The sequence below is a fragment of the Sceloporus occidentalis genome, unplaced genomic scaffold (genome assembly GCF_023333645.1).
Source record: "Sceloporus occidentalis isolate IW3139 unplaced genomic scaffold, rSceOcc1.0.p SCAF_157, whole genome shotgun sequence".
Taxonomy (NCBI): Eukaryota; Metazoa; Chordata; class Lepidosauria; order Squamata; family Phrynosomatidae; genus Sceloporus; species Sceloporus occidentalis.
The window spans coordinates 767477-779305 of record NW_028317137.1 but is presented as its reverse complement, the minus strand read 5'-3'; the positions used below and the strand labels follow the sequence as shown (position 1 = coordinate 779305).

The window sequence follows — 11829 nt, the reverse complement described above, 5'->3', positions numbered from 1 at the left end:
GGACCCACTGTGAACCGGTACATGGTGGGCGATCACCCCAATGCCTCCCTCTCCTTCTCCTTGGGGAGAGCTGGCTGAGCTCTGGAGTCAAGATAGCGTAATAATATTAAAAGGATGGAGAAGCCTGCTGGGGGCCGTGAAGAGCCCTAATGCTCTCTCTCCAGCCGGAGATCAGACTGGTAATAAGCGCTGCTTCCAGGACCCTCAAGGGCGGAACCTGCGGAATTTCCATGTATAAAACGGACCAATCGGAAGCCTCAATCAGCCACAACATTGTCTGTAGGGGCGAGTGACGCAGGAGATCTCAGATCTACGATGTTAACATTACTTTGGGTTCAGATAAATATTGCTGATTTGGCCTAGTCTGCCATTAATTAAAAATGGCTAGTCAAAGGAGAGCGGGGACAGCACCGCATGGAGAAGACACCCATCCACCTCTCCTATCAAAGCAAAAAACACACACAAAAGCACCCCAAAAAACACCTAAAACAACAAAAAGTTTGAGGTGTGACTATTGTGAGGAAATTCAAGGAAAAAAACACTTAAGTTATTTTTATGGTTTTATTTTCCTGTTTCTTTTTTTTTTTCCAGGCCTTCACATCTCTACCCCTCACCACCGTCTCATTTCCTCGGCGGGATATTTAAAGATGGCTGCCACCAGGTCAAGGGACCTTGGCATTTCCTTGGGACTGGCCAAGGCTTCCTGTATACGGGGAGGGGAGAGAGGTGACAGGAATGGGACGGGATGGGGAGGGAGGCTTCCTGTCTCCATTTATATCCCCCGCACACAACACACCAGCAGGAATACAAGAGGCATTCACTAATACCGGGCCGGGGTTTGGGGAGGCTGGTCTCAGCTGGGTAAGTCTGTCTGTGTGTGTTGGGAGTTGTGTTATTTCATACAATGTGTATAGGTATACGAATACGTATTGTCTATATATTCCTGTGTATGCCGCTGTCTGTACAATGCACGTTTCTTGCGCATGCACAATGTTTCTGTACAGGGCTTTTGTTCCGAGAGCTTGAATGTTGAGACCTCTAAAATTCTATCATGGAACTCATACAAAAAATCCAGTACTTTTTAACGCTTTATTTATATGATTCCCACACGAGCAGCGGGTATCCCCTGGATATGATGAAATAAAAATAAATGCATCCAAAATAAAGGAAGTGACATCAGAAATCAACTTGTTTAATACAAAACAATACTTTTAAAAATATATATATATTTAATATTATATATATTATTTAAATATATTATTAAATATTATTTGCAATATAGAATTTATTGGCTCTTTAAGTGGAATTTACTTTTAGGCTATAGAGGGTTTTAGGGGATAATTGTATGGAAAAATAGAGTCTCCTTAACATGTAATTGCTCATGTGACAATGCCATGTGCATTTGGCTGGCTGAATTAATGGGAGTTGTAATCGGCAACATCATGAAACCAGTTAGGGAGCTTTTAGTAGCGTTATGTTTCATTGTTTCCGTTTCTAAGCATAATAAAAACGAAGATGAAACATTTTCCATATTTATTTTTATTTAAATAAAATTGTATAAGCTCCAAAGTATCAGAAAGTAGCGGATGCCGTCGGTAGGAGTAAAGAAGCGGCGTGCGTCCCCGCCACGCTCTCAGCGCGGATGGCATTGTTTTATGCCACGGCTGGACGTTACGTTGTGAGAGTTCTTTAGAAAGGACTTCCACGCACTGAAAACCCAAACAATGGTCTAATCATCGGCCCCGGAATCGGCCCACGTTAGTCTGATGTCACGCTTTAAAGTGCGTTCCAAGGAAGGGAGCATTAAAGAGGGTCAGGGAACTCCTTGCAGCCCAGGTGCCTGGGACTGCCACTCCCATTATGCACAGATTGTTATGTTAATGTTGCATTAATGTACATGTATCTATGGATAGTTGGCGGCAGATCAGATCCATTTGGCTCATCTAGTCTGCTCACCTTTTCTGATGTAAGGAGTCAGACTTTAATCAATCCTTGGTCTGGACGTTAATACTCCCTTACTGTATTAGGCTACCACTTCTGCTGGGAGTCGGATCCACTTATCTACCACACTCCCAGTAAAGTGACACTTCTATAAATAATCATAAATCTATGGAGTATGCGTAGATTCTACTCCATGTTTATGAAGCCATTAAGGATTCAGGGCAGAAATCTAGACATACAATTAATGCGATATTATATTTTATTTATATTGTGTAGTGCTGTATAATAAGGTTACATCCTTAGATTGTAAGCTCGTGAGTGGGGCTCTCATAAGCCCACCATTCCTGGCTGGAACTTTGTATAAGGTACTGTAAGGATAGATGGCAAGCTCACGGGCCGGGTTCTCAGCTCCTCATGTGCCTGTATGTATTGATGTATATTATGTATATGTTAACTGCCCCAATTAAATTGAGACTGGACTGGAGTTATAGAGGGTCCTGCTTTTTAAAGCACACAATGTAAATCAAATTGGGATAAAATATATGTATAAAGAGAAGTTAATAATATGTCTATATCTGTCTATACTGTATATATATATATAAATATACTGTGTGTATATATATATAAACCCTTTATAAAAGTCTTCAATTAGGGGGTGAAGTTTCATCGTTCAGATATAATTGTGTATTCTCTATCTGTAAGTATGAAAATATATATATATATATATATATATATATATATATATATAAATCTAGTACCGGTACGTATTAAAGTAAACCTGCCGATGATATAAATGGATTGAAAATAATAGTTCATATAGAAGTTGGAGGAGAACTTTGTATAAAGTTTAAAAAGTGATACCAGGTATTTCCACATATTCATAGTTTATATCGTATTATGCCGCGGACACGTTTTTAAAATGTATATTGTGTGGCTGATTTAACATTATATTTTTTTATTTAATCTCTGGACCGGTCACATACAGGATAGTACTATATAGACAGGAACATGGCGTTCTTAATATCTATACAGAGATATATTATGTTCTTATCTTTATAAGAGGAAAATGTTATATAATATATATTATATAATATATCAAATAACAGATGGAATAAGTATCTTGTGATAATACCTTTTTTTATTGGACTAACAGAATTTTGGATTGACGAGCTCTCAAGTCTAAAACATTTCTGAGCAAAACAACACATAGATTACAATGTTGTGCCTTACTCTACTAATATTATATATATATATATATACATACTGTATATATACTGTATATATATATATATATATACTGTATATATATATATATATATATATATACTGTATATATATATATATATATTCTAATCTGCTGTGATCATATATAAGACTCTCAATTGGTGCTTTTGCTCCTAGTATGTTATGGTTGATATCCCTGCTTGAATGCAGGTGTATCTTTATGAGGACCGGTGTTAGAGCCATTTGGTTAAAACATTTGGCGAGTAACTATATAGAATCTTCACGATGGGCTATTATAGGGTTAATATCTCAGGGGTATTGTATGGTACATATATATGTCCTGTTCCCCTGTATAGATATACTCTGTAAATAAATGCAATCACTGTTCTTGAAAGTTCACTTTGTTAACGAAACAGCACGATGTAGCGTCTCGCGTGTAAAAAAAACATTTGACGATCTGATATGCAGGCTAATAAAAGAAATTCGTTATGGAAGACCCCCTAGCGATCTTACATATGGTTCACGTGACAGCTACTTCCCAGTCCAGAGTTCAGTAGGATGGAGCCAGGTAATTAGGTAGTTTCCAGTAAATCGGTAATTTATCGCCCCGGAACAGGGCGTTTTTTGTCCCAGAGAAGGGAGATTTTATAATAAAGTATTTTTGGGGGTTTTTATTGGGGTGTCTCACATGCCAACGTACAGAGTGCACGGAATAAACATGTGACGGGGTTGATTGTATGCTTTTTGGGGGAGGAAGGAGTCGGTTACAGGAATTGCAGTGCACACTTTGGTGAGTTCAAGACTTGACTTGTCTGATAGGTTGTGGAATAGCAGAGAGGCAGTGAATCCAGCCTGGGGTGTCCGGGAACGATCCGGGGTCTCCTTAAAAGCCCTGATAAGGGTCGGTGGGGGGTGAAGATACCGGGATATTTCGGACGGAGAGGAAGGAGCAGCGTTTGGATGCAGGTGGACTGTACAACCTGCATTGCAGCAATTTCTTTACACCACGTCGAATGCTAGAGGCTGTAACAATGTGTGCTTATAGAGCAACTATACTGAAACAGAAGCAATGCGTCATTGTTATTATTATTTCATATAGCACCATCGTATTCCGTAGCGCTGTACAATGGGTAGATAGGACAGAACAAATAGTATAGTGGAGAGGGTGCGTGTATGTGAGACCCTCCTAAAAAAATTTGTTTGTAAACTGCATCTCTACGACATTTTACTTTGCTTATTGGTTATATATAAGCCAGTTTAGATTTAAAGTTATTTTATGATGGGACTGGCGTTTTGGTGCCCCATATGTTTTAGATTCGTCAAATGTCTACAAAGTTCTAAAAAGATGTTTCCACCGGGTGGACACTTTGTCAACGTTATTGTAAATTATTTCACCGTCTCTGCCCCCCCCCATATTCTATAGGACTGAAACCATGCCAGTTGTTGCCCTAAACCCATTTGATGAGGATACTCCTATGGATCGTCCCTCCCCAGAGGGTGGAAACCCATTCATTGAAGAAGAAGTAGAAGGGAAAAGAGAACACATGGGATCAGACGCCAAGCGCCGGGGAACACTAGAGAAGATTGCAGGCCTGTCTCCCTTTTGGAAGAGCGGAAAGGGTCTGCTTGGGGTACGAGGAACCCCAGAAAAAAGACGAGGTCGGAGAAAGTCGGAGGATGTCAGCCTGCTGTCAGCTGGCCGCAAGAAAGATACAGGGTGTGGAGAGGAGGATGGAGGAGGTCCTGGTGTTGGGACCAAGCGCCTCTCCTTCTTGTGGTTAGGAGGTGGAGGAGGCAGCGGAGGAAACCGTTCACGCAGGGAGTCCATGGTAGAAGTCGTGCCGGAAAGGAATGAAGTAGCAAATGAGAATGAAAAGGTCCGGGAGCCACTTTCAGGTGAGGAAGTCCAAGTGTCTACAGATGTGCCCTTTAAGTAGGCAAGGAGCTATCTCCAAAACTTCTAGAATCAGAAGCAGGATTTATTCCTCCTCATTATCTTATAGCTTCCACTGATGTGAAGTAGCTGAATGCTGTTGATTGGCTGATGTAGCCTTATTGCCGACAAGTTAGGGGAAAATGAGATAACTTGAGGGAGAGAATCTGATTAGTTATGGTAGTTTTGCCACTTTTTGCTGCATATGTTAACAGATAGCAGTTACCATGAGTGAAATATTTTATTGCCATTATTTCCATGTAAGCTACCAAGTACTAATTGATGGCTTAACACATAGATACTCGTTAAAAGAACTTGTGTCTCTAATGAGCACTAATTACCGGTATGTCACTAGTGCTCTACACATAGGATGATGGTGCTTCAGACCTTTTGGAGTTAGATATGGAGACCCAATAAAAGCTACAGGGTTCAGTTACTCACTTGTGGCTAAAGTCATTGCTCCTAATACAATAAAACTCAACATTTTAGTTAAAAGAACACATATTAAGATCCCAGAAGAACTCAGCGCCTCCTTATATTCCATTAAAGGTTCCTAATCGTCTCTGGCTATGAAACACAGACCCTTAAAAGGTCCCAGGAAAGTATCATTAATGGGTACTGCTTCATATCTGTACTACTTAAACTCATTGACGTGTCCAAACCTTATTATCCTTTACAGTCCTGGAAATCCTCCACCTGATCCAGCAGAGAGACCTGCGGTCAGCAGACCAGCACATTATAGAACTGGAGGCAGAATGTGACGGAGGGGGAAGTCCGGATGGGGTCCTCAAGAGTCCGGGTCGACAAGCTAAGGATGTAACACTACTTTACGAGGCCCTTATGAAAGAGATGTGGGCCGTGGTGGACGAGTCACTTAACACCAAGGGTAAACACCTGAAACTGGATGAAGTCATTGGGGTAATCCAGCAAGAGGAGGCCCGTGAAGGACCCCCAGGGAGCAAAGACGTGAGAAGACATTGGGTGGAAGCCGTTGGGAGGAGTGTGGATCAACGACTAAAAAACAATTTAGAGGGCAAAATGGGCTCACTACCGTCACAAGCAGAGAGGGTCAAGAGGACTGCAGTGGAAGATCTGACATCAGTGAAGAACCATCTGGTGAGAAGAAAGCATGGGCAGAAGGGCTGGGGAGTCCAGGGTGACATCAGGATGCAGACATGCGGGTTATGGGACTCTGCGGTCTCCCATAGGACAATAACGTATCAGAGACAGTTGTGACTTGGAGATCCATTGTTTCTGCATGCCAAGACATACTTACGTTGCCCGTGGACATCTATGAATGAAATAATTTTTTTCCGCACGGGATAAGTCACAATATTCGTTAACCTTTGTTCTCTCCTAGGTCTGCTCTTACCCAAAGGACTTTGAGGTTTTCCGGATCTACCTTTCGGCGTATCATCGAGGTATTGCTGAGTGGCTCACCACAGCGGCCAAGCGAAATCTGGAAACCAACGAGATTTACTTCCTTCTGGACTGGAACAGTAATGTCTACTGCAGGTCAGTACCAAAACCCATCCATAGCCTAGCATATCGCATGTCTGGCACACATAAAGCTCATGTAGGGTAAGGTGAAAGTCCACCGAGAATTTTTTTTTATCCCTCCGCAAGTTTTATACAAGTGGCATCATTATTGGGATGGAAGAACCTGTCCATGAATATGCCTATTATGATTTTATTTCATAACATCCAACATAAGGATCCTTCAGACCCGTATCAATTAGTCGAGTGTATTGATAGAGTGTGTTTGGAGCACAAGGGCCATAGAGGACGAGCAGACAGGGCTGTGATGTTGTCAATAATGTTTAAGTTGTGGGGTAAATACAATACTAAAAACAGCAGCCATTGAACGTAGGTGCATCAGAAACAGAAGAGTGCATGGAGACTCGTATAGGTGCAGGAATTAAACAAATATATCAATGTTTCTCTTTCCCACAGGGATGTCCTCTCTCGACCTGAGATTTCCCTCCTTATTAACCCTTCGGAGCTGGGCCCCCTCCTGTCCCCCGAAATACAGAGGATGCTGGAAGAGCAGTGCGTGAATGCGGTGCAGGTAATTCACAGGTAGCACAGCATGAAAGTCACCTGCAGGCTTTATGGGTTTATTATTGTCTAACACAACCTCGTCTCAATTGTCCTCCAGCTCCGTGTGTGCCAAAGGTTGGAAGAAGAGCTGAAAGGAGAGCAAGAGCGATGGAAACTAGAAGCGAAAAACGAGGAGATACTTTCAAATTTTAGTGGCCGGGTCATCCAGGTAAATGCACAGAATGGATTCCCATTACCCTGCCGATCCAAGAGTAAAGGGACAATAATCCGGGGATTGCCACGTCGGTACGTGGAGTATTCCTTGTAACTCTGATCCTTTCTCTCCTAGATAATGAAGCCCCACGTGGACCGGGCACCTGGCATTAGCGAAGGCTTTGGAGTCATGATGTCCCGATCTTGCCTAAGCTGCTTCTCAGAGTTCCTACACAGGTGATAACGACAGAATGTCCTTGAAATGTTTTTCTGTATGCACATGATAGGGCACCTTGATTTTCTCTTCCAAATGGTGATAGTACGAACTCTTCTTTCCTGTCTTCTTCACCAGCTTCCAAAAAACTGTAGAAAAATACCACGCCGAGAGAGACGAGGTGACCGAGACCTCCGAATCCTACATCTGTAGAGTCATCAGTGTTGTCAACTGCTGCCCTCCATTTAGGTGAGTGACACCATTTATTTTTAAAGTGGGCAATTCTAGAAAACCCAGATTTCTGATATTCTCTTGAATTAAAATATTACACCATGTTTAACGTACTATAAAGTACCTTGTATTCGTATTATGATATCCAGGCTTTTATATCCGGATTATTTATTCGTTTCTGGTCTACTAAGAGAATTGAATACGTTTCTTAAAGGAAATCTTACTTGGGTTTAGTTAAATATATTTTTCAGTGAGGCACCTGTCTTCAAGCAGGGTTATATAATACCAGCAGGAAAATTAGCCTTAGTTTTTTGTGTATGCTCAGAAGATGTTGCTGCGTGACTGAAGAATGTGCCCGGTGATTTATACACGTATGTTGATTTTTTTTACCATCCACAGGGAATTTGCTGCTCGCATGGCACAGTTAGATGCAGAACTTGGGTGTGAGCCTCTGCGACAGGCAGAATCCTCTCTGGACCGCATCACCGGCCTCTGCACACGTGGGATCTGCGACCTGGTGCTGCGCGACTTGAAGGTATTTAGCCATAAAGACGACCCGGTCTGAAGAATGACTCCGTCTTACTTGCGTACGGCTCATTTAGCAGATTAGATCGTCTCCTTTTTTAAAGCAGATTCCTTTATCACCTTAAACTATTTCCCACTTTTACAAACTGAAGATTCCACCTCTTTTGCTCCATGTCAATAGAAGTCCTCCCTTCTGGTCAATGCCCGGCTAATATCCATCGACAATATTTTTTTATTTTTTTCCTCTGTCCGGCAGCCCTGCTCCCGGAAGCTCCTGGGCCGTCGGTGGCTGAGCAGTTCGGAGGCATGTGACGGCATGGTGTCAACTTTAGCTGAACGTGCTCCTTCTCTACGCAAAATGAGCCAGGGGCCCTACCAGGTATAGCCTTTGTGATATTAGCATTCTGGACCATGCGTGAATCACCCCAGTGTTTTTCGACCAAACTAATTCGTATACCACAAATATTCGCCCATTCCCGTGTCTGTTTTGGGCGAATATTAATATACGTTCTCCGTGTTCATTTTTCTCTTCGTTTTCTGCCAGCTTTCTAGCAGGGGTTAATACGGGGTTAACCTGGTAACAGTTAGCAGCAGCTTTGGCGCCAGGATTTTAAAGGTCCGTAAGAGCGACTCTATTGGTCGCCGGAAGGGGGCTCCTCTTTCATCAACCAATGAAGGGCAAACTATTATAACTGTATACTAGTTTGTACAGCTTTCATAAAATGTTTAAATTGCCAGTATATGGATCTTTTCATAAGCCCGACAAAAATATATAAATGTATATGATTAGAATGTTGTAAACAATAAGAAATTGGGGTTATTATTGTCATTATTATTGTTATTATTCTATAGACAATCACTATGTATATGAGCTGGGTCCTAATCCACAAACCTTTGCTTGAAACCTCTGCTAGGGCAAACTCATAATGTGAGATCTAGCAAGACACTAAATTACTTTTCCGCATGTTACGAAACATTCCACGCCAAAAATCTTTTGCTATTAATATCTATTAAACGAATAGATATTAAGTATTAAAGTGATTACAGAAAACGTAAAGGGTAATTTGAACTCTTTAACCTTTTGTTCAGGTAGCGGTCTCTGAACTCCATCGAAAGGTCCTGCTTGAGCTCGTTCGCCCGCTAGTTCAAGGAAAGATGGCCTGCACCACCTCGAAGACCAGGAAAAAAGTGGCAGCAAAACTAAAAGAAGAAGCTAGACAGCTGGGGCAGATCTTCAGCAGGCTGGTAGGAGGACATCCGTTATACTTCCATCCCAGTATAAACCTGTAAATATTATCAACGTGATTTGATACCAGATGACCTCCTGCTTACCTTACGTTGCACATAGACCTCTGCTGGTTCCAGTCTCTGTTTAGTCATATTGTTTTCTCTTTATTATCTGCCCCAATAGGAATCTCCTCAACCTTCTTTGGATACAGTAATCCCACGCCTTGCAGAGATTCTCGTCCTGGACGACATTGCAGCCATTCAGATGGAGGTTGGGATGTTAGCCGCAGACTTCCCCGACTTCAGGTTCGTAGCCCTGAGGCTACTTTCATGATCAGGACTTTCACCTTTCATCTCTTTCACCTGTTTAATGAGACTTTTCCTTCTTTTTCAAGCCTCATCAAAGCTGGGCTACGTGGTCATATTCCACTGGATCTTGGATCTACTTTCCTCCTTCTTCTATCATAGCACCTTTCTTCACCCTTCCTGTTTCAATCCTGGAACGAGTCTTTTCTTGTCACTCAGTAGTTCCTAGGCTTTGTCCCACTGCTCAGTGCCTTGAACAATCTTTTATCTTCATCTAGTCTTGCTGAGGCCAGGTTTAAATAAATTCTGCCCTCTGTATCTGGGTATGTATATTTCCTCCAGCTCTAGAGAGCATGCTTGCTCCTCTTCATTGCTCTGAATGTTGTCCTTTTTTGCCTCTACTTTCCTTAAAGTGAAAGGTTCTGAGCCGTATTCCTCTCCTAGAGAACCAGTGAAATAACGATTATTATTATTCTCTGTCTCTTAGAAAGCGCCACCTGTCTGCCCTTTTGGATGTTCGAGGCCTCTGGGATCCAGGTCCCAGGCATGAGATTCTAGGCGTTCTCCAAGACCTAGAAGGTACAGATGTTCTAGTGCCTTCACGAGGTTCTCCAGGATTCTTTGCAGATATTCTTATCACACGTGACACACGCTGCATCAATGTTAGCCTCTCCAGAGCCTCACAACTGGGCAGAAGAGCCTTGAGTCACCTCAGTCGGCGACAAAGGAGCACTCAGAACCGAGGTTTAGGACAAGGGGAAGACGACACGCAGCTCTAATTCAAACAATTTAAAAGGTGGTTCCAAACAAATGCTGTTTTACAAAGTCAGGTCAACTCTTGACCTTTGTTTCTTCTTGAAATTCCACTAACTTTCAGGACCATTTTGCCAATATTCCGGGCCATCAATGGACAATGGATATTTTGGAAAAGCATGGCTCAAAACAGAGCAGAGCTCTTACTGGCCCTGCATATAATGTTTAAAAAACTATTGACACACTCAGGGACATCTTTGCAAATGGCTGTTCTCTTTATAGGTGTCACACTGTATCTCACTTTCTTTGTGTATATGAAACGGTGTATATTGAAGGTCAAATTATAATAAATATTAATTTAACATCAACCTGGTGATACTGGTTTTTATCACGTCCCATCATCTACCAGTACGCCGTGTCCAAAGTAGAATAAAACAGTAAAAATAAGTATCGGCACATGGTGAGGTCACAAGAAAAGAATGAGTTGGGAGACATCAATGAGAGGAAAATGATAGTAAGAAGATAACTGAAGTAGGAGACACAGAGAAGAGGGTTATTGACCAAAAGGAGGAAACGACAGACGGGAGACATTGAGGGGTAAAGTGAGAGATGGAGAGGGAAAGTGATAGATGGAGAGGGAAAGTGATGGAGAGGGAAAGTGATAGAAGGAGAAGAGGCTGAAGTGCAAGAGGTAAAGGAGAAAGTAGAAGAGGGAGAGAAGCGACGTGAAAGGCGGTAAGGGGCAAATATTCGGAGGCGACGTTCTCAGCCAGAAGGGAGTATGTTAGAGTGATGCCATAACTTTGATACATGGGAGATAATAGAGAGTGGAAACAGTAACCATCTGATAACAGAACGGGAAGCAGCGACCTGGGGAAATAGGGACAGGGATTTATGACGTATAGGGAACAAAAGGTTGGCATTATCTTCTGCTACATGTCTTGAAATGAGTCTGAAAAGGACAGTCACCCCTCCTCCTCTTCCTTGTTGGTGATCTTGGGATGTTTTCCTTGTGACCCTGAGGTGATAGGGAGGTGTCGAGAGAGGGGATATAGCAACATAAACAGGATACAGGAGGGGACAGAGTCACAGGTCACCAGGACATCCTGTTTAGATGCCGCTCTGGAGAGGTGGCAAGTCCAGAGTCACTTGTTTAACCTTTCCGAGACCACAACCTAGTAGACTGTCTCTTCCATTGTTTGGGGGAGCGGGGGCATTAAGT

At 42.3% G+C, this 11829-nt stretch overlaps 1 protein-coding gene across 1 annotated transcript; it reads left to right on the top strand.

The window, feature by feature from the left end:
• The first annotated feature begins 4598 nt into the window (after positions 1–4598).
• On the top strand, positions 4599–10633 carry LOC149280238 (exocyst complex component 3-like protein 2). The gene is made up of 12 exons (XM_089500601.1): positions 4599–5061; positions 5778–6214; positions 6459–6613; positions 7052–7166; positions 7257–7367; positions 7488–7588; positions 7704–7814; positions 8196–8331; positions 8578–8700; positions 9411–9566; positions 9733–9854; positions 10342–10633. Exons 1-12 carry the CDS (start codon positions 4599–4601, stop codon positions 10631–10633), a joined length of 2322 nt encoding a protein of 773 aa, XP_089356727.1.
• Positions 10634–11829: the final 1196 nt, after the last annotated feature.